Source organism: Nipponia nippon, unplaced genomic scaffold, assembly GCF_047370975.1.
Source record: "Nipponia nippon isolate SJK-2023a ecotype South Korea unplaced genomic scaffold, ASM4737097v1 scaffold_1, whole genome shotgun sequence".
In the NCBI taxonomy this organism is placed as follows: Eukaryota; Metazoa; Chordata; class Aves; order Pelecaniformes; family Threskiornithidae; genus Nipponia; species Nipponia nippon.
The window spans coordinates 113,563,961-113,587,484 of NW_028262290.1; the positions used below are offsets into that span (position 1 = coordinate 113,563,961).

At 35.7% G+C, this 23,524-nt stretch overlaps 1 protein-coding gene across 6 annotated transcripts in view; it reads left to right on the forward strand.

Annotated features, from left to right (window-relative positions):
* The window catches only part of BBS9 (Bardet-Biedl syndrome 9), a 321,666-nt gene that overhangs the window by 125,544 nt on the left and 172,598 nt on the right, over positions 1 to 23,524 (forward strand). For all 6 annotated transcript variants that reach the window (XR_015706904.1, XR_015706914.1, XM_087767580.1 and 3 more), the window contains one exon: positions 10,850 to 11,032. Coding sequence is in view for 4 of the 6 variants with exons in the window: in XM_087767580.1 (XP_087623706.1) it covers positions 10,850 to 11,032 (183 nt within the window). In the remaining 2 variants the exon portion in view is untranslated. The remainder of the gene's footprint in view (positions 1 to 10,849; positions 11,033 to 23,524) is intronic.

Consider the following 23,524-nt stretch of genomic DNA (forward strand, 5'->3'; position numbering starts at 1 on the left):
ATGGAAGGCTGCAATATAAATGCGTTAATTGTTGTGCATTTGATGGTAGGCTGTTTAACACTTTTTTCCTTCATGGAAAAAATGGCTTTCTTCTAGGAAGTATTGTTGAATTGAACTTTGAATCTTTTTGAGTGTGACTCCAAAGCCTTTTTGAAGGTGAGAGGTTGTTTCCCCCTTTAACTCTGTTGGTTGGCCTGAACTGTCTTGCTTTTCTGTCAGCATACCAGGTAGTGAGGCTATGTCAAAAATGTGTTTATCTCAAAAATTGGCAAGCTTGCCACACAGCTGTTCTTTCAGGAGAGAATTGGTGCTAAACATATTGGAAGGAGTTTCTTTAATCTGTTTGTTAGGTCTTCTGTCTTTGTTTTTCTTTTCCTTAAAATAAACTAAATGTGGGATATGAGTGGAGTTAGAAGTTGCCCTACTGAAAGCAGGGGGAAAAGTAATATTTCCAAAGACATGGGTATAGGACTTTTGCCTATACTGCAATTTGGAACTCTTTTTTTCGTGACATTTCTCAAAGCCTAAGAGATTCTAAGTGCGTCATTAAATAATGTATTTGGAAATGAATGTTAGAAAGCCATATAGCTTCATATATATTTAGAAGTGCAGCAGGAGAACAACATAGAATATTATGATTAATAATGAAGCCCCAATCCTGTAAATATGTATGTGCATATATGATGTTGGCATTTACTTTATTGGACACTAATCCATAGCCTATGGTGAGACATACTTACTTTGTCAGAATAATCCTGTGATAAAGTAATTTTTACACACTAAAATAATTACCAGTTTTGCAACTCATCTAATTTTGAACATAAGATGAACGAGTATGGGGGATGAACATCTGCTTATTTTGGTTTTATTTTTTGGTTTCTGCTTAAGGTCTAACTCTTAGGCTTAACTGGCAGAATGCACTGCCTGAGTTTATTGTGTGGCTAGGGCAGGTGTGGATGTAAAGAAAACTGCACTTGATTCTGTTCCTGTGGGCTTTGTGCTTGTGAATTAGCAGGCTATTTCAGGTGGGAATTTTCTCCAATTTGTCAGTTTGAGAGAAGAGAGTTAGAAGGTGCAGTTCCAGGTGTGCAGAAGAATGAGCATCGTTGGCCATTATCTGCAGCACAACAAATTCGGTGACCTAAAAATATATGTTCTTTTGATCACCACCTGAAGAGTTGCCATTGAATACACTGTAATGTTACTTCAGGTGGTTCCTTTTTTGTTTTCTTTCTTTTTCTGTAGATGGAGGGTCCCAGGCAGGGATGTGAAGCAGCAAGGAGCTTATCATTATTAGGTTAAGTCCACCTGCTGTGTGACTTGGCAGTAGGCTGGTTTTGATGTTATCAATACTTGTCTTGCTCCCATAAAATGAGATCTACATCACTGAAAATAATCACACCTGTACGGCAATAACATAGATATTTTTTCTGTCTGTATAGATGAACACAAAGCCATTCCAGAAAATTCTATTCTAACACCTTTTAACAATAAAAGTATCAATATCAAAAAAATCAGCAAGCCAGTCAAGGCAGTGAAGTACTCTAAGCTAAATTCTAAGCCATTAAACTTGCCCGCCCAATCCCAGTTGTGATTTTTGCACTTCTGCTTTATACTGAAGCACGTGAGGAAGTTCCCAGAACTTCCCATTCAGGTTGAGCTACCATGTAACTTTAAGTGATTAGAAAACACTGTGCTAACTGCTAATACAGTGTCTGGGAGTAACAGTAAGGCTCAGAATGATTGAATTAAAAGAATACACTCTGGAAACAAATTCTAAACATAGCAATAAAAGAAAGTGGATGGCAGGCTAATTAGAAGCTCAAACTTAACTACAACACTGTTTTCAGAACATCCCTCATTAAAATTACTTTTCTATTTTGGGACACTTTATAGAATTTCTCTATTATTAGTAAACTCTTGAGAACATGTGCCAGTACATTTAGAAATAAAATGGGCTTCTCAAGTCAAAGTGCAGAGGTCGCAAAACATATGAATTGCTTGCTTGAATACCTTGTCTTTGAATTAGGAGTTTTTCATAATTTCTTCTATTTTTTGTTCTGAAAGTGACATAACTATTTCAAAACAAAGGAACATCATGATGAAATGCAGGTTTTATAAAACTCAGTTGAAAACACAATCTGTATAAAACTTGAAGAGAATTCAGCAAAGGGACTGGAGTTCGCTAGGCTTTACTGTTTCACTAGCAAAAAAAGAAATATGGTTTCAAAAGAGTCATTTAGTGAAAGTAAAAATTCATTGTTCTCGCAAGGTGCCACAACAGTAAGTTTCAGACAAAGTAAACTCTTGTGTTCCTCCACAGATGAAGTACAGTACAGACCACAATAATGCTTGCTCCACAACAATACCCAGCAAATAACCTTTACAAACTTGAGCTGCACCCTACTTCATACGATATTCAACTTCTATGCCAATAGTTACTGCAGGATGAAATCCTGCTGTTACTGAATCAATGCAATGTTCTACTGGAGTTAGCAAATCCTTGATTTTACCCATTGAGCTTCACTGCACGTAAATCTTTGCAGAAATAGGATCTAATGGGTCTCTCGATTTCCTAGCCATCCATGGATACCATTGGACTGAAATACAAGAAAGGGGCCCCCAACATAAGAAGGACATGGACCCGTTGGAGCGAGTCCAGAGGAGGGCCACGAAGCTGATCAGAAGGCTGGAGCACCTCTCCTATGAGGACAGGCTGAGAGAGTTGGGATTGTTGAGCCTGGAGAAGAGAAGGCTCCGGGCAGACCTTATAGGAGCCTTCCAGTACCTGAAGGGGGCCTACAAGAAAGCTAGAGATGGACTTTTTACAAGGGCATGTAGTGATAGGACAAGGGGTAATGGCTTTAAACTGAAAGAGGGTAGATTTAGATTAAAGGAAGAAATTCTCTGCTATGAGGGTGGTGAGGTACTGGAACAGGTTGCCCCGAGAAGCTCTGGATGCCCCAGCCCTGGAGAAGTGTTCAAGGCTGGGTTGGGTGGGGCTTTGAGCAACCTGATCTAGTGGAAGGTGTCCCTGCCCATGGCAGGGAGGTTGGAACTAGGTGATCTTTAACTGACTTTCCAACTCAAACCATTTTATGATTCTATGATATATGTGCATTGTTTAGCACATCCCTATGCTTAAATGGAACTTTTGTTCTGAAGGGGTAAGTAAAGGATTCATTGCAACTCACTGGCTTGTTGGGTTTTGTGTAATTTGTAACAGATGTTATTTCACTCAGATAAGCTACTAATTTTATAACTCCGCTTTTAAATTTGGATTTTATAATGTAGAACTTGCTTCTAAATGTATTGGAAAGTATCATATGTATTTTGGAATATGTTTGTAGCTTTCCTTCAAGATTTTTTTAAACTATCTTGGTATTTTCATAGCTGTACCAAATAACAAGCAGTTACTCACATGCAAAACTGGCTGCAGTATTTACTTGTAATAACTTTTTCCTATGTATTCTTCCTATTGACCATATTAATTTATCGGGCTTCTCAGAAATGCTAAACCCCTTTAAAAAAATCCAAAAAAACCAACAAGCAAATAGAGAAAAGTGTATTAAGCAAGTTAAAATAATCTTAACTGTAATCCTTACTGCAGATGGAACACCAGAGCCAACAGGAATTCTTTTCTGTTACTGTGGATTTAAACAAGGAAGCTCAGATAATGATAGGCAGCAGTATAAAACAAAGATGCGTTTAAATAAAATCAGTAAACTAGCAACAGTGATGCAAACAAGCAGGTTTTTGTCACTATATTAGTATTGCTAAGGCAGAAAAAAATTAAAGATTTATTTCTGTGTATGAAGAGCTGCATGTTTAGGCTTACACGAATACGAACCTGCTTCCCTTAATTAGATCATACCCGTTTAGAGTAGAGCTAACCATGGGGTCTTCATGCTTGGATTTTACTGGCACAGCTTGTTTAAATACTTAGTCCAGACAAAATACAAATTTCCTATGGAGCAGGGTGACATTGATCTATTAGGGTTTTAATTTGGGTTTGAATGTATTAACAATCCAGTACTTTTGGATAATGCACTCAGGTGTCCAGGGTTCTGAACACACTAAATATTTTGCAGTAATTTTCAAAAAATATCTAGTTATAGTGGTATGGATAAAAGCTGGGGGAAGAGAGACTTGTGAAGACAAAGTAATATCCCGTGTTCTTATTGAGTGTTCTAAAGAGGAGAAATGAAAAGGATAGAGATCTCTTCCTTTTGAACTGACCATATTCACACTACTATGTCTCTGTATAGCTGAAATGATAGTTACTTTACCTCAAAAGATTTTCTTATCATTGACACTACTTAAAACGAAATAAAATAAATGATGCAGCATGACTCTTCATGATAACAATTCACTATCACTTTGATTGGTGAAGGTAAGACACAGCTTTGATATATGTGAAGTCTCAAAAAAGGATTCTGAATTTAAACAGTACATGCATTTGGCTCTTACAGAGCGAGTTGACTGCCATCTTAACCTGTAACCTGTGTTGTGCTTTGGAGATGATAATGCTTTGTGGCAAATTCCAATATAGAAAGGCGCAGTAGAGCTGTTAATGAGAATGCTGTCATGGAAATAACATAGAAGAAAAGAAAACCACACAACTTCCCTTGCAACCTGGAGTATTTCCTTAACTTGGCTCTTCTAGTTTCCAGAGGCACAGATTGCTATGGCAATTACTTGTGATGATCAGTAATTTCATGTTCATCAAGTGAGGCAATAGAATTTCAGGAGGTAGCTGGGTGCATCCAGATAAAGCATGGGTCGTCATGCTGCAATGTCTTTCGTCTCTGCTGTCTTCTCAGATAGAGGTCATGTTGCACTTCACTTGAAAGCTGAGTATTTGGTGTCTAGTGAATTGATGCTTTGTTGTCATCATGGTAGGCCTATACCACAGTTTTAAAAACTGCGGTCATGGCTAGCACTAGCCGAGGCATTCTTATAAGGGTCAGATAATTGTGGCCTGAGGTACTTAATCCCTCATGTACCCATTGCAGCGCTGTGGGATTGCCACAGCATTTAGAAGTGCTCCCTTGCGGGAGTGACATGGTTATTCTTTCTGGTGACGGAGTGTTTGATAAAGATCGCTCTCTGACATGGATATCTTTGCCCGCATTCCATAAAGCTTTAGTCACCTGTCAAAAGCTGTGTGCACAATGGTTGTTGAGTGAGATGGTCTGCACAGGGAATGAGGCAGCTAATCACTGTTTTGTTACTTTGTAAACTACTTTAAGAATTGCATGTTTAAAAAGAAAAGTTTACTCCTAGAATAAGGGATATTCAGGATTTTATTAATTAAATTGTTATCAGTTATGCTGTCTTATCTGTTTTAAAGATTTGCTTTGCTGGTGTCTTAGCTTTTGTATGCGGCTGCATGCCGCGTGTGCAAGGGAAACAAAGGGTCCTGTAAGGGAAAAAAATATTTGACTTTAAATGCTTACATGTTTTATGTGAACTGGGATATGTGATGGAGACTTCTTAAAACCACAAAAAAGTGTTCTGTTAGATCTTGTTATAGATTTAGTAACTGAGTTGTATTTCCTTCTCTACAATGAGTAAATGTAAGAAAGGGTGAAATAGGGTAGTAGTGAATGTCCTGTGGCAATAGGAATGAACAAGCAGTAATCCTAGCATTTCTCAGCTCTCTATTTTTTTTCTTTTTTATATGCATTAAAATCCTGCTTTATGAAGATCTAATTTTGGTTAAAGATAGTTGGAAGGGGTCAGATCAATTAATGACCTTGCAATAAATTATTCCGTAAGAACAATTGCCAGAAGAGACCTGTGAGCTTGTGATCTCTATTTTTGCTTGCATAACTGTGTACTCTTTTGAAACCAGGTATAAAGGCTTTGATTATGGATTAATTTACTGTGGACTACATAATAGTCTTGATAATTCATCATCCATGTGTCCGTTTCAGAATAATTACATTTCTGATGTTATTTTTCATGTTTTAACAAATTTTGCATAGAAGACTTGCTCCTAAATGCTATGGATGAAATGTAAAGAGATGCCGTATTCCTTAAATGCCAAACTTCTGCTCTCTTCAAACCTGATTTCTGCTGAAAATGAAGATACTTCAAATTTACTAGTAGCTGAACCCAGTGTGATAGAACTCGGTGAGAATAAGACTAGTTGGCTAAAGTTTCAGCAGTGGTGGACAGTTATGTTTTTCTTGGCTGTTTTAAAAAAAGAAAAACAAATTGTCAGTCACATTTCCTGTTCTCCATTTTAGAACATGACATAAAACCTGTGAGAGTCATCAGTCCCAATGGTGTTCAGGGCTACAAGAAAATGTACTACCAACTCAAAAGAAAGCGCCTTGGAACTTCATACTCATTTCTTGCCCTTTACTTTTTCAAAGTTTTCTTCAACTTCCTAGCCAGCTAATAAGAAGGCATTTTGTATTTTTGGAATTGTATTTGTATTTTTTTGTATTATTGGAATAAGCCTGGGAAAGTGATGTTGATTATTGCCCCAAGGAACTTGTCTGAATATACAAGAGTGGGTATGTTGCAAGCCTTTTTCAAGAGGGATTAGTAATTTTGAAGTTATTGCTGGATGTTAAACAATGCCTTAAAAAAAAAAAAAATCTAAGTAAGCACTAATAATGGAGAAATCTGATTGTTTTAAAAACTTGAGTCAATATTAGTTTACAGTTTTCAAATGCTTGACATCTTATAAGGTCTATGTAGCAATGAAATAAGCATGGAGAGAAATCTTTCTGCTCGAACATTTAAGGCTGAAAACATGAGAAATGCTCTGTACTTGGAAATTATTGCAGTCAAATTCTGGCAATAGTGTTGAGGGATGAAGTTCTCAAGATTATAAAAATAATTCTGGATTTCAGCTCTACCTTTGCAACTGTGAATATGAAATTTAGTAAAAATCTTAAATATGATCTTAATTTAGAGAATAGTTCTCTTCTTTCCTTCTTTTCTTTTTACAACATGCTTTCATTAATAACTTAACTGGCCTGTACTTTGCTGTAGGTAGGTGTACTGGAACAGAGCAAGAATTTGGTCAGAAAAATTTAAACAAAAAAGGATGTAAAGGAAAAGCAAGTTTGAATCTGTTGTAAAAATATATATTCAATACTGTACTTTCAACCCATTCCAGTACCTCTTAAATCTTTCCTATATCAGCCACCTTCCTTTCTTCCATTACTTTTAGAAAAAAAGTTTGAAAAAACTGTTTTCTTTGTTTGGAAGTTTTGTGATATTAAAGAAGGAGAAAGAAAAATGTTAAATAGGCGATGATAGGCCTTATGCAATATAGACAGACTTTTTACCTGATAGTTTCCAGTTGGTCTAAAATCTTTGTATCTAAGCTATGCTTGGGACTGCCAGTTGCAATTTATTTTTCCACCTACCCTGTGAAAAAGTGAGACGGGGAGAGATTTCCTTTCTTTAAAGAAATATTTTATATCTGTTCAGAAAGATGATAAAATAGATCTTAACTAAACAGATTGAACAACTACTGTGAGAATTGAAGATATAGTTGGGAAATTATGGAGAAGCCATGACTGAGTCTGAAAAGTCTAGGATCTCAGTTTGCAAAGGGTATGGATTTTTTTATTTCCCTCAACTAGTGTATAATACAATTAGACATAATGTTCAGGTGCAAATAAAATAATTAAAAATGTGAATGTCATGTTTTTAGAACTTATTGATCCTTAAGTTCTGCAAATGTTTGAATGAAGAACCCCGGAACGCTTCTATAATTTATAGCTGATATCCTGGGAGATGTTCACAGTAATTTTCCTCTGTGAGGAAACATTTCTTTTTTTCCCCCTCATATTAAGTATTTACTATGGAACCATGTATTGTCAAAGTGTCTTTAGTCCCTTCCAGCTGTTTTCAGTGTTCCTTTGGCTTTCAGTTCTCAGCATATCGCAAAGGGTGCTGTTTTGACAACCTTTTTTCTCTCTGTGGTATAGGCTTTTTTAAAACTACAATGACTCTATATGCCTACATTATTGTATGGTAATTCATATTGTATTATCCTGGATATTCCAGATCTCAGAAAGCTATACTAGGTCACTTCTTCATCTATTAACAGAATAGTTAGTACTTAGAAATGTTTTTTTCCCTCTTTGATTTCTCTGCAAATGTAACTTAGAACTTGTATATACGCAGTCATGCAAAGATTTAATTGCTATATGTTTCAGTGACCTGCAACACTCCAAGACTGCACCTCTCCTTTAGAAGCTTAGGCCTGTCACTGGTATAATATTTGTCTTGTATTATTGTGCATTAGAACTGTAGAATTTTGTACCAAAGACAAACTTTTTAACAGTTGTACTTTTTAGGGTTTTCTTTGAAGCTACTTTCAAAATAGCTTATAGGCTTGGTACATTAGGTATTGTTTGGGAGTACTGGGATGTTTGTTTTACATCTATAGCCTACGAAAAGGTGAATATCTCCTTTGTTCATGGTTATAAAATGGAAAGAAAGCAAACTCTTGGACGATCCTTAAGGTAAAAGGCCATGTCAGTCAGTTCTGTTTATGCAATTTATGCTTCTGAGGTATACAGTACAGTGTAGCTGAAATACAGCACAAAGTGAGAGACCACCTAGGAATTCATTAATGACTCAGTCTGGAAGGTGTCCTGCCTTTGTTGTGTGAGTGGGGTTCAGGCAGTTGTCAGACAAGTGCAACTGTGTTTGCCTGCTTCTTCAGCAAAATTGATATTAGCTGAGCATTATCCATAACAGGATACATTTATCCATTGCACTATCCCATCTACTAATGATATTATAGGAAGCATACTGATGAATGTCATTAGTGTGTTAAACTCATCTTAGCATATTTTTCTTCCCAAAATTCTCAAATGCACATGGGACAGGAAAGGTGATTAGGTATTTAAAGGCTGCTGTTAGGCTGAGGAGAACTTTGCTGCTGTTGTCTCCTCAGAACGATGAAGCTGCATAGTGCATACAATCACTGGTTACGGTGGTCGGATGCAACTGATGGAGGGTTCTACCTAGTGTTGTGTTTGTCATGTAGCTTTGTCACCCATAACTGTTGAAAAGTAACTGCAATATGGAACTCCACCTTGTGTGAAACATGACGTATGAAGAACATCAGGGCTTTGGTCTGAGCAAACTGAATGCGGGCATGATTACATCAGGTGACATGTCTGTGATACTGTTACTCTCTCCTAACCAAAGTATGTCATCTTGGTTTTCACTATTTGGGATTAATTTCTCATTTCTCCTTCACATGGTTAGCTGGGCTTTTTTTTGTTTTATTATTTGGCTCTGATTTATGTAGTGTTTGGATTCATGAGTGTCCTGTGGGTTCTCCATTTTATTTGGAAACATTACGTTTTAAAATCTAAAACAAAAGCTATCAACACGTTTCGTTTGAAATGTTTCATATTTATAGTTCCCTAAAATTCTGTTTATCTTCCCAGTCACATGGGAGCTTGGAGGGAACACACACACATCTCTAATGCCAGTGTTGCAGATTAAAAATAGTTTTCCTCCACCAAATGCTAACAGCTGGTTGGCTTTGTTTCCTGGTTGAAGATGCATCGTATAGTATTTTCGTTTTCCTGCTGTTGCCAAATGTTAATGGATCAAGCTCCGCAAGTTTTACGTTGTAAATTCTGTCGTAATACTAATTGCACTTCCAACTGCGTTTCTCTGAGGCTTTTCACAACTCCAGTCAAGCACCTATTACCCGTTTTGCAGATAAATAAACAGAAGGAGAAAGTGGTTGAGGGAGGTGCTTTGTGTTGATTTAAATGATAGGGAAGATAATCAGCGCTGCTGTAAGCCAAGTATTTGTAAGCCAAGTATTCAGGCAACCGAAGATGTAGTGGCATTCATGAGAACAGGTCTTGTAAATTGTGCTCCCCCAGGATAAACCCCTAACCTTTTGTTCCTTTCCTATAGTTGAAGTAATTCAGTGCAAATACTGTGGAAAATCTCTTGTGGTCGTATAGAAATAATAGCAATTGCATATTAAAATGACTGTCATCTTCACTTTTCACCAGTGATGGAAAATGTCTAAACATTGTATTTCAAGAAAGAAGGCATTTATAGCAATATTTTTCAGAATATTAATTTTTGTGATGCTGTGAGTGGACAATGTTATATACAATGACAAGTTATTTCTGAACTCAGATATCATATAACAGCTCTTCTGTTTTTCCCCATCTTGAAGTAGTCAGCAAAACTATCTTACCATCTTACAAGAAGTGAATCTGCCATTTTATTTTATTTTGAACATTCTTTCAGAATGTCTGGCTGTTAAAGTGGTATTGCCTTCATACACATGGTCCATGATGTTTACATTTTGGCATAAAAGCTTAAGCAACTAGTGCAAAACATGGAGAGACCCGAGAGTTAATAAAATAACAGACGGCAGTTATGTTCATGTGGAAATAATTATATACTGCATTTTTAATTGCGTAAAATCAATGTATTGTTTTTGAGGAATACAGTAGGCTTGCTGGTCGTGTAGGGATTAGTGTCTTGTGTGGTATAAACCTGAAAGTTAGTTTGTTATCATGTATTATGTGATATGATGAGGATCAATTTCAGGAATGCCTTAAGAATATGCTCTAAACAGAATCCTTTCTACACTGATTGTACTAGATAGATTAATCCTATTGCCATATGGACTTAAAATTGCCTTGGGTATGCAAAAGAAAAATCTAGATAAATGATAACTCATTTAATACTCTGTGGTTTGTGTTTATGGAAAACAGAATTCCTCAGGATCTTCTAAAGGAAAACAGGAGTGTGCCAAAGGTAATTTCACTGTTGAGTGTCCACGGATGGCAAAATTATACTTAACAGATGTTTGTAATTTTTGCAGGTAATAGCTCTAGCAGATGCAGCAGAAGAAAATCAAGCCAACATGTTCCAGGCATTCACAAAGTTGAGAAGTGCCACCCATCTGGTGATTATGCTGATTAGTCTGTGGCAGAAGCTCAGCACTGATCAAGTTGCTATTCTGGAAGCTACGTTTTTGCCATTAGCAGAAGATACACAAGAGCTGGTAAGAATCTGTAAGAGCTGCTCGAAAAATGCCCATTGACAGAGCTTTATGCGCTTAAATTTACCTATTTTCCCACGCACTTTGAAGACTGTCCTTTGAGGTGATTTAATAGCTTTATGAAGTAGGTGTTTGATGCAAACTAGACTGATTTCACAGGAAAGTGAGAAAGTAGGAGTAAATTATAGAATATTTCATTATAAGGTATGGGTGATACCAGTTAACTTCCACTTAATCCATCCTTATCAAGCCAAGTAGCAGCTAGATTAGCTGTTTTTAGCTTCTGTTAGCACAAATAGAATAGCCCCATTATTTTGGAGACTCTAATATAAATCCTATGTAATATAAGTACATGTGTACATTCCAATAGAACTACAAAATATAGACATGTACACACAGTAATACAGTATATTTAATCTATTAAGCATTTGCCGTACTTTGTCTTCAATGTTTGCGCATTGGTTTATATAATGGATGAAAGTTATACAAAGAAAATACTGTGAATAGATAATGTAATTGCATTCTCCAAACCATGCTCTAGGTAGTCCTGCATTGTGTAGATAACTTGCAAATTCTGCCCTGATTTCGTGACTGTGACTATGTGAGATTGTGTGCAGAATTTGGAGAATGGTCTGTAAAGAAAGATAATGCTGTATTCTGTCCTCGCCTAAGGTCCTCAGCTAAACACTGCTTTAGTTGAATTAAGGAATGTTCTAAACTTAAAACAACTAGAGTTGATCTCCAGCTAGTTTCAAGTCCAGGCTTTTTACTGGGTTCTAGAATAAAGGACTTAAAGATAGCATGCCACAGTTAGAAGAGAAATAAACTCTGACATTACTACATCTCAACAGTTTCTTTTAGGTATCTGAACTATAAAGTATGCTGCCGAACCTTTCACAAATGACTTCTATAGAATAAAAAAATAAGGATTATCTAACTACACGTTAATTTTAATTTTCATGCTCTGCACAGTGTTTTTGCAATGTACAGTGAATCCAGATTTTGGTACATACCTGGAATACTCAGAATAGTTTGTGGCCATTTAGAAAGCTTGTGCTGGGTTCCAAGTGAATCTAGGATCATCTGGAATTTCTGCCTGAGGGGGGAAGAAGTGATTTGGCATTTTACATGATATTGACCCGTAGCAGGCAGTGCAAAACAGTTTTGTTGAGATTTGGTTTGGGTTTTTTCCTCATTTAAACTTGAAAAATCAAGCTGCACAACTGAGGAGTATGCATTCCCATGAATGGAATTGAAAGAAAGTTCATATGAATCTCATAAAAGCCCAAACAACCATTTTTTGCATGACTTGCATTTATTTTGCCATCAGGAATTACATTGCTTTGACACATGTTTTGATAAAACATGGTGAAATCTGTTGCATATCCTATAATACAGGATATCACTTCAGTATATATCTCGATGTGGTTTTGATATAGTAGTTAACAATATTCCATGTAAGCTGTAAGACCTCACATAAATATTGTAAGGATGTACATCCTGCAGAGCAGCCAGGATGAAAAATGTAAACCATCAATAACTGGAGGTGGAAATGCAAATGAAACCTTTACAAAATACTGAAATACGTGCCGTATTGAAGTTGTTATGGTACCACAGAAATCTGAATGTAATTTAAGGAGAAGTTTAGGCAGGGAAGGGGGAAATCTTGTGACATACCGATGATATTTACAGACAGAAGCTCCTAGCTAGTGTTCAGGTTTCCTTGCAAGCAGTTGAGTGGAACACTGGTGAAAGAAAGTACTCTGAAGAATTTTTGTTTACTCTTCAAACAATTCTGCACAAGGGTTTGCTGTATTTTTATTTCGAGGGAATGTGTTAGAAGACAGTTTGGATGTCGTCTACATCTCCGGAACACTTTCTGCCTTATGAGCATTAAACTATGGAAGTGTTTTTTTTTAATAAAAGGGGAATGTTTAGAATATACTGTTACCGGAAAAAGAAATGCTTCTTTGACCATAACATCAACATTATTCTCATACATGCCATTGCATTTAGAAAAGATTGCAGCTTGTTTACTAGACCTGGCAATCACTCCAGTTAGATATTTAGCAAATACAAAAGTGGTGTTTTGTGTTCACATTGTCACCAATTTTTTCTCAGACTGCTAAATGGTTTCTGTTGCTGCAAACTTTTGCCTAAGAACATGTAAAATTTGTTTTTTCTTGTCTACAAAGACATAGTGGAAGTAATACTGCAAACTTGCATATTTTCTGGGAATAACAGATATTTGGCATATTTTATTTCCAGCAGTAAACTTCTATACTAGCACCTAAATAATATTGCTTTGATTAAACTGACTAAAAGGGTTGATCTTGTTTAGTATCGGAAATACAAGGACATTCCTCTTTTTCAGCGATTCTTTTGTGAATTCTGCACAGTCTGAGAAGTATAACACCAGAAATTGAATGAGACCTCTCAGGTCTCTGCTTTTGACCAGTGGGATAAATGAACTAATCCTTCTGCTAATGAAACCATTAAGAAAATGATGCTAAAACTGAATAAAAGTTAATCTTATTCAAATGGAAGTTAGGTGCAGTTTTGTCTCAATGTACTTTGTTACTGTGAGACTAAAATGAAACCCATATTCAAAATATAGAAGTATATATATTGTCAGTATTTTAGAGCATAGTGTTATAGCTCCATGCAAACTATACTTTAAAATGTATACTAGTTTTGAGTCCTGTGTTTTGCTATCTGTTGAAATATATGGTAGAAACCTATTTTAGAGTGCTTTGGGAGACAAAGGAATCCATGATCGCCATAATAATATTAATGAAGTATCAGAGATTTTATTATGCAATTCACTTTTTTCAGGAGAGTTGGTGACTGTTCTGCAAGACTAGCATATTTGTTATTAGCTTATAAGTGGGAGTGGCAACAACTTGAAGTACTATAAAGTCTGAAAAATGAAAAAAGCAAGGAACATTTTAAGGGATGTTTTTCAGGGATTATACTTTACCAAGCTGAGTTATCTGGATGGAAAAAGATATTTGAAAAATGCCAAGTTTGTGATAAAGCATATGTTTACGATAGGAAATCTTTTTGGGAAAGGAGGGACTCATCCAGGCTAATTTAAAGGTTTCAAAGCATTCATGCTACATGGGGTAGTTTTGATATAATGGTTGCATGGCATCTGGATTGAGTGATGGCTTGTATGTCTGGTCATTAAGCTATTAATGCTTTCTTTGTTTAAGATATTACAAAAGGAAAAAATGTCTGTCAATACTAACATTCTAACTTTAGGACTAATGGAGTGCCCTCAGCAGTATAGCCATCAATAGTAACTTTACTGAAGAATAAATATTTTCATAGTTCTCATGATGTTCCCAAATAATGACATACAGGTGCTTCATTGCTCCAAATCATCCCTTTCTTGTTATAGTCACATTTGTGATACTATAGTTAATAGTAACAGCTGTAAACTGGCATTGAGGAAGTACATTTTCATCTCCTTTTATTTATGTTTGGAATCATACCAACCCAGTAAATGTCTGTATTCAATCTTAATTTCTTATTGAGTTGTAATTTGGAAGAAAAAAAAATTCATGAGGGTGAAATGCATATTTTTAAGTGACTCTATGATCTAGTGTAATTAAGTTAGTGGCTATAAATTTACTACTTTACAGTGTTGATTAGATAAAGTAGAAAAATATACTTTAAGGCAATGATGAAAAAGAGATGGTGTCAGAAGAAAATCATGAAGTGCCTAGCAGGAGCCATAGGAGTTACTATCAAACGTGTCTGTGCTTTCTGTAAGAAGATGATCTGAATGTAAATCACCAGAAAAAGAAAAGATCAGTCACTTGGGAAAGACTAGATAGCCTGCTACGTTTTATGCATGATAGCAGATGGGTTTTACTGCAGAGTTCTTGAGTAACATAGAAAATACACTTTTGTGGAAAGAATCCTTTACTGAGTGAAAGTTCTCAAGATTAAAGATAAGGTTATTTCTGTAATTCCAGCAGGCATAATTCTGTTAAGACTGACAGGAGCCACCTTTTTCTTGACTTTTTCCATTAATGTTTAGTACTCTTGAAGCTTTGAGCTAATAATTACATCTTTAGCGAGAGCAATTTTTATGAGCCCTGATTCTTAGAATTTATTGGAAAATGTAATTTTTTACTAATTCTTGTAATTAGTATAATCCAACCTAGATCTTAATCACAGTAAAATACATCTGGAATTAGTTCTTTGTGTCCTATATTTTCTGTACTCTGCTTGTTGTTTTAACAACTTTAACAACTTTTTAAATGCAAAGTATTTCCAACTGTGTCACAGACTGAAATATTTTAAAATAGGCTGAACCATTTTATATTTATTTGCCCTAGGCCAGTACAAATTATCTTTTAGTATTTTGTAAATACTTTTTAAATTTCTTAATCAAAACCAAACACCACCCTCCTCCCCAAACCCAACAAACCAATAAAAAACCCCAAACCACCACAAGGCAGTGGGCAGTGACAACTGGTAACTTGGAACTAGTTTTCCATACAGTTGTATTCTTTATTTCTGTGAACAGACAAGTTTACAGCAGATACATTATTTTTCCCCCCCTTCTTCTTTCTAAAAACAAGATGGATAATACAGCTGAAAATAAGTAGTTTTAGAGGGAGAAGCACATGAAATTTGTTGCCTTATTTCTAGCTGGGAAAAATACTTTACATTAAATGATGTTGACTATCTTTTTTTAAAAATCAAAACTAATAGACAAGTCTTCCTCCTATTCGGATGAAGGCCATGCAACAGAACCATTCAGAAAGACTCTTCTGGTACAGGCAAGCATCTAAGTCCAGTAGAAGTGGAAGAAAAAGCTAGTGGGTTTTAAACTTTTAATCACCAAAATAAAAGGAAGGAGCTTTAAGCTTTTCCTGGTATAAAAACATCATTTTTCAGTAAAAAAGGTCAGCCTCAGTCTGAAGTTTAGTTTTTGTTCAAGGCAGCATAAGATTGTCAAGTGAGGGAAAGATGACAGTGAAGGAATGAGATTCCCACTCCTCCCTGGGCAGGGAAGGTCCAGTACGAGGGAGAGAGGTTAAAAATGGAGTAGCGGTGGCTGGATCCTGCCAATGTCCTTTGCTCAGGCATGTATATGTGACCCAGCTGGAGAATAAGAGAAGTAAGAGTATGGCTCAAGTACCAGCCTACTTTGATTTTATGTTTTGATATGGAAATTGAATTCTTTTGCTTGGCACTCTACCTGCTAGCCTGCTTCCAAGAGGACCAGAGTACACCAGAGACAACTAGAGTAGGTGGAGAGGAGGACACGTGGTTGTAAAGCCACTAAGTTACTGCAAATTGATGTGTAACCATTTCTATTTTACTTCTATTTGTTGTGATCCCTTAAAAGCAGGGTTTCAAACTGATTACTTGTCAATTTTATAATGTCTAGAAATGAAAGATCAAAGGTTTATGGTAAGTAATTTGGGGGAAAGAGAGAATTTGAAGAGTGAGGTGGTGGTCTCACCACTACTTTAAGCACTATAACAGCTCCTTTAAATCTTTGTGAATCATTTTCTTCCTGCAGTTAATTTTATTTACTGAGAAGGCAGTGGGTTATGGCAAACATAGCAAGTTGGAGGCAAGTTACACCACTATCTAGTGATCTTCATCTGTAGCTGAATTCATGTGATTCTTTACAGTGAATTCTGTGGGTAGGATAGAAAAGTGCCAATGTTGTTGGGCCTGAGAAAGAAAGGCTTAGTGTGATCTGTTTAAACCTTTTCTGTAGTAATGAAGATGTACGATATATCTTTATGTGATGCTTCCCACTGCAAAGGACTAGTAGAAGAAGCTATGCCCAATTGTATTTTCTTTTTTTTTTTTTTTTTTTCCCTGTCATTTGCAGTTTTTGCCGTGGCTGGTAAGAAGGGGACATATGATTTTTATTTTTTTTAAAAGGCTCGCTTCTGGTGGTTGGTAATAGTACTGCTTTTCAAAAAAGAAAGCTTTCTATTTTTCTTCCAGATGGCATAAAATTAGTTTAAACAAAATTATGCAGAAACAGGTTTTGAGGTGCATTATGAATTGTAAAAGTTCTAAGGACAGAAAGAATCTTTATATTCTTGTCTTGTTTAATTGTATTCCCTGGAACATGTATCAAGCTCAGAACAAGCATTCAGCCTTGGTATAAACCTTATGCTGATGGAGAATCTGACATATCTGTTGGTTAGATGTATTTTAAAAAAAAGTTTTGAGAATTAATTTTGTATTTAACTTGAGCTATCACCTTATTTATTCTGCCAGTATTAGAGATACTGAAGGTAATCTTCAGTGCGCTGTCTCTGTTGTGAGCAGAAGCCTACTCAGGGATCTTATTTCTTGGTGTAAATTAGTCAAGGCAAAAGTGTGCTCTGCTGTGATTAGTTTGCCTCCAGCATATATTACCTCCTTTAAAACTAACTTGGACATCCTACAAAGTATTGCAGTTGTCCCAAGAGACATACCCTTTGTTTGATAGATTAAATAAGCTTCTGTTATCAGGCATCTTTCTCTATGCAATATTGTGATGGGGACCTCTAAACTTTCTCTTTGTTAGGGTAGTGTAATCTATCTAGTTCGGGTACAAAGAGAAGCTAAAATATTTTAGTGTAGTAGTAATTACTGAGTATGTGCTGCATACCAGGAGTTCAGATCAGTTGTCATCTAAACTGCTTAATGACAAGAGTGATGCATTACAGGGATTATGGCAATGTTGTTCACCAAAAGGTCTTAACACTCAATATACATAATCAGTGACTCTTTCTTTTGGGTTGTTTCTTTTAAAGAAGCTGATTGTCAGTGGAGAATTCCCTTGATATTGTGTCCTAACTGAAAGATCTGCAGACTCTTGCTATGTATTGAATAGTATTGGACTAGTGTTTTAGAGATATTATGTGAGTTGTGATTGATTGTAAAATTCCACTGGAATTATATACTGAAAAAACTTATCAGTTTCAGCATCATTACTGTATGGCCTTTACATAATAGGACAGGGTTTATAGACTAAAAAGTTGCATATTTACTGTTGCTTTTATTTTCTGACTTTTTATTTTCTGATTGTCTCACATCAGTCCAAAGCTATGATACTTTTATTCTAAATACTGTAATGCTATGTTAGTATCTGATTAAAAAAAGCCAACCATCTCATGGCATTTTCTGAGACAATAAAATAGAGATACTACCAATGATTTTATGAAGCTCTCTGTTTATATTGAACATATGACTTAATGATATGCAGCTAAATTAATAATTTCCCTCAGATCTGACAGTCAGCAATGTTTCTGAGAGGGTATATCAAGATCTAATCACCAAACCATCCAATCTTTGTTCTTGGGGAGGGAGAAACCAATTGTGGTATTACTCCTTTTGGTTTTGAATTTGTTGGTGGTTGTTCTTGGTTCTAAATTGCAGTCATAATGTAGCATTTTTTGGTCATTATTAGATAACCTATAGCTGTTGTTCACACATTGTGGTGTTGTATAATCTGTCTACTGGAATTTACAAAGATATTGCTAGGTAGTGTGAGAAGATATCATGTGGATCTTTCATCCTGTTAAAACAACCCAGAAAAAAACTTACTGGCTTTTTTACCCTGATTTTCAGAGTAGCCATTGTTTCAGATGGGAGTCTTTCCTGTTAGTTAATGATAAGATGCTTTGTCTTAATTCCTGGATTAAGAATGATATACGAGTATTCTCTCCTGTCTGCACAGGTAGTGATAGACACTCACTTTACATTAGGACAGGCCAGTTCAAATTAAAGGAACATAAAGATTGCATAATTTCTTTCCCCATCTTCTCCTGGCTTTTTCAATGAAGTGAGAGTTTACTATTGCCAAAATATGGTTTCGATACCTCAAAAGTAAGCCAGGCATTTGGTCATAAGACAAGGCTGTACAAACAATGGAGAGGTTAACGATCTTTGACCAAGCTACTGTCTCAAGCAAAAAAACAATAATTGTAGCATAAGCTTGAAAACTGTCTCTCCAAGTAAACAAGCAAGTGCAGTTTGCCCCCATCCTCATTGTCCTCACCTGCGCATTTGGGAGAACAGAAATTCCACAGTTTGAAGCAACAGAGCTGAGTTTAAAGTTAGTGGTGAGTAGATTTAAAGTACTCTGAGAATTTAAATAGGAAACAAACTTATTGTCAAGTTGTGTTTTTTTCAGAGCTAAAATATTTGAGTGGGTGTGGTTCCATATTTCACAGCTTTTGGAAACACAAACTCATTTGTCAGGCTTTCATAGCATCTTACATTGGTAACCTAATAAGGGATATTGCAGCAAGAGAAGAAAAGTTCCTCTGCAAGTGTATCGCTGATATGCAGTGAGATGTCTCAGGAAGCTTTTTTTAGCATATGTTTTCTCTACTTTTTTCTCCAGACCAAGTATAACAAGGTCTGATTCCTCTTCCCTGTATCAACAATTATCTTGGTGAACCTCATTGAAGTTATAGACCTCGTGTATGGCAGACCTGCTGTTGGATGTATAGCATTCTTCAGTAAGATGCATGACTCCTGATGTGTTTGCATGCCTGCAGACAGCTTTGACAGCATCTGCAAAACCCGAACAGCACCTCAGTTTTCCTAGCTAACTGATGAAAAGTTCTTGAGGAAAAGAAAGATGAAGTGTTAGATGATTTCAGTGCTAAAAAGCCAAACAGCAGACCTCTGAAGCTGGCAACAAAGAAGCCAAACCATTCATGTAGTGCATACAAGAGTTTCTTTCATCAGTTCCCAGAAAGGGATCAATGGTTGTAAGAAGTCAAGTTAAAAAGAAAGTTAAGATGACAAAAAAACACTCAAAAATTCAGGATTCAGGAATGGCTTCTACAGAAACCCATGATGTGTGTGAACTTCCATGATTCTAGACAGGATGTATTTGTATTACAACAAACAAGCATTGCTAGAGGAGTTTCTGTACGATTAGATAGTTAGAATTTATCTGTTGAAAAACATGCCCTCTTCTCTGTTTCTCACTCACTCTGCCTTAAAGATCTTAATAATTTTCACTGTTGTCCAGAAATAAAATAATAAAAACCAGGTGTTAGGACACACTCCGTATTGCTCTGATTTTGAGATATGAGACAATCTGAAAGAGGAGTTGGGCAATGTAGGTACATTACTTGTCAAAAAGAAAACTAGTGATCTAATTCCAGTCTAATTCTGACCTAATTTTGAAAGTCTTTCTGTGCAAATGAAGACCATCTGATCCTAAAGGACACAGCCCCGTGGAAATTCAGCTACAATAATCAGAGATTTAATTAAATTTTAAAGGAAGAGCTGATAAACCCACCATCTATAGTCATCCTGATATATCATGTTTTGGTGAAGCATGTACTTTCCTGAGAGCAAATTACTAAACCCAAAAGCATGGAAGAGTTAGGCAGCTGTAGAAATATTATGACTATGATCCCCACCTGGAAGAGTTCTGCTTTCTTATAGGTGATACACTCTCTAATCATGTTGTCAGTTGTTTCATTAGTACATGAAACTCTACGACTGCTAATAATCATAATTTGTTTCTGTGAGCAGGACTTTCTTCTGAATTAGACTTGAAAAATATATTCAATTCTTGAATGATAGAGGTCGTCATCATGATCGAATGCAGCTTTCAGAACCTTTGTTTAGTAATGCTCAATTTGCTAGATTTCTGAAACACCCACTGCTTTAATACTACTCGTCTGCATTATGATTTTTCCAGAAGGTCCTTGGTAAAATATTAGTTTGGGAGCACCATTCCTAAAAGACAAAAATACTGCATATTCTATAAGATAGTTTTATAAAACACTATTTTTATTTCTAAGCCATATGCATTTTCAGCTTTCCTTCCATGCCTGAAGACATTATAGAAGGAGGTTTTGGCAAATCTTGATTTAAAGTTAAATGTCTGTAGAATAGAATCCTCCAAAAACTATTAGTTTTATATTTAGTGCAGAAGTGTTCAGTGATTTGTGAATTGTGCTTCAGAGGACAAAAATACCAGAGAAAGAATAAACTTTTAAATGGCAAGTGCACTTTTCAGGAAAGAATGTGTCATATAGATTTCTCTCAGGTTAAGTTGTCATAGGATATCAATATACATTTACCAAGCAGGACTCAAAATGTGAAGTTCTTGTAGAGAGTTGTTTATGTTGCTGGAGTTTCTATTAAGTAAATATTTCTATGTCGAACAGATAAAGTTGCTGTTTCTGTTGTCACTGGCAATTATAGCACAGCTGTGCAGAAATGACAAGTGTATCTGTGACACTTTTTTAAAATAAAAACCCCAACTTATTCACAATTTTTTCTAAAGCTGATATTTGCAATCTACTACCTCAAAATGTGAGACATTAATATTTGAATTTGATGCTCTGAAGTAGCTTGAAAATAGTTGCTAGCATGAATAGTTATTGTTAAATATCTCTGCACAGATCTATTATGCTATACTCAGATTAGTTCAATAAATGTTGTAAAGAGATCTTATACAGCTTCCTGTATAAGTTTTGATTCCTTTCTGTACTCTTCTATTTATTGTTGTTCATAGACTCTTTAATCTTTTATACCTTAAATGCCTGTTGTATCAGGATCCCTACAGAGCTTGATTGTTCAGGAGATGACATATTGTGGTCAGAGTTATCAAGATGTTACCTTGTACTTCCTTGGTTTTTGCATTTATCTCTTATCTCTTGTGTTTTAAGTAAATTGTCACTTGTCTGGAGTAGGTAAGTATGCTAAATCCAAATCCTTAATAAGATTTAAATGTCTATAATGTTTATAATGTAGCTCTTGACAGCAGGTTAAGACTTCAGAGTACCGTCTCACAAATAAGGATGTTCTTATGCCTAAAATTCTTTCCTTGAATTAAAATGAAATTGTTTCATCTACTGTTTTGAACTAGTCTTCTAGAACTGTGTATCTTATTAATTTTCTTCATTTTAGTTGTTCTGTCTTGGACCTTGTCTTGGATGTTCAGCTATATCCTCACTTTGATATTGCTTTCATCAGTCTGCAAATTTCCACTAGAATTGAATTATTTTAAATGCCAATAGAAATAAAAATCAGATCAGTTAATATTATGGATGTTATACATAATATTTGGTTAAAGGAAGATATGATTAGAGAGAGCAGGATTACTGTAAGAATTTCAGTTGGTGCTTTTTCTATTGTGTGCTCACTACAAATGTCCCTTTCAGACACTTAGTAGATTTGGAATGTATTTAAGCTTGTCATTTGTCTGGATTTTTACCAGACTTGAATTCTACTAGTCTGTAGGATTTTACCATTTCCCTGCTCTTTAGGTATTCCAGTGGTAGGTTTTTGTTACTTATATATGTGGAGTTTTGGGGGGTTTTGTGGTTTCTTGGGTGTTTTTGGTTTGTTTGTTTTAATACAAAAGTGAATTATAGAAGATTCTAGAATAATCTGTGACTGGTGTTTTTAATGCACTGTGTTGAAGAAAACTTTTTTTATATTGTTACAAGGATAATTCTTCAACCAAGTCATGTGTGTCTTAAAAAATACTGTGTCTCTTGAGACTGTTCAAAGTTTAATACGTTAAGACTTCAGAAATATTTTACTGCTTGGCTTTTTCTTTCATTTTATTCAGACTCTGTTCAAAAGGTCTCCTAAATGCCTTAAATTCATTTTTAGCAGTAATTTTTCAGGGACACTCACAAGGAAAGTTTGTCAGCTCCATTTCTGGCAGAACAGGCAAATGTTGCGTGCCGTCTTCATGGCTGCTGTGGCTGTTATCTCCTTTTTGAGACAGTAAGTCAATTGGAAATATAGAATATGCTTGAAGAATGTGGGTTAGGAAGACTGGTAGCACAGTGAAATACTGGCAAAATTTGCTAATGGTCTGTGCCTGTGTTGGAGACTACCAGTTCTGTAGCCCTGGATTAGTGGATTACCAGTTTATATGCGTAACAATAAGATTTTTTTTTTTTTAATCACTGTAAAAGCAAAGTGTTGAGAGAGACACATGGCTGGTGTTTCTTGTGAATTAGCATATACAATGCTTTCAGATATAGAAACCTCTTCTTTGGTGGTTTGAATAAGCATAAATGCCAAGGTTGTAATTTAGTAAGGTGAGCTTCCAAGTATTCTAGCATTTTTGAGAGCTGATGAAATCATTATTGTGACTAAAATGAAGAAATAAGATATAGCTAGGCAAATTCCTGAGTTAACAGCTGTAAGAATTCCCATAATTTGGCTTGCACCAATTTTGCATAGTTTTTGCAGTATGTTTCACATTGTATTTGAATACTTTCAGAACTGTCTTGGCTATCACTTCAGGATAAATTACTTCATAGGCAGCTTGAAAAATGGCTGTTGCCTTAGGAATAATATGAATAATGAGAAAGGCTTTCGAAATAAATTCAGGCTTTTTAAGAGAGGCTTCTTAAGATACAGAATCAAATATCTGTCTGGCTCATGACACAACTTAGGAACAATCTTGTTCAAGTTTGATGTGCTATTAGAATTATTTATTTAGTCTTAAGACAAATACTATTAATC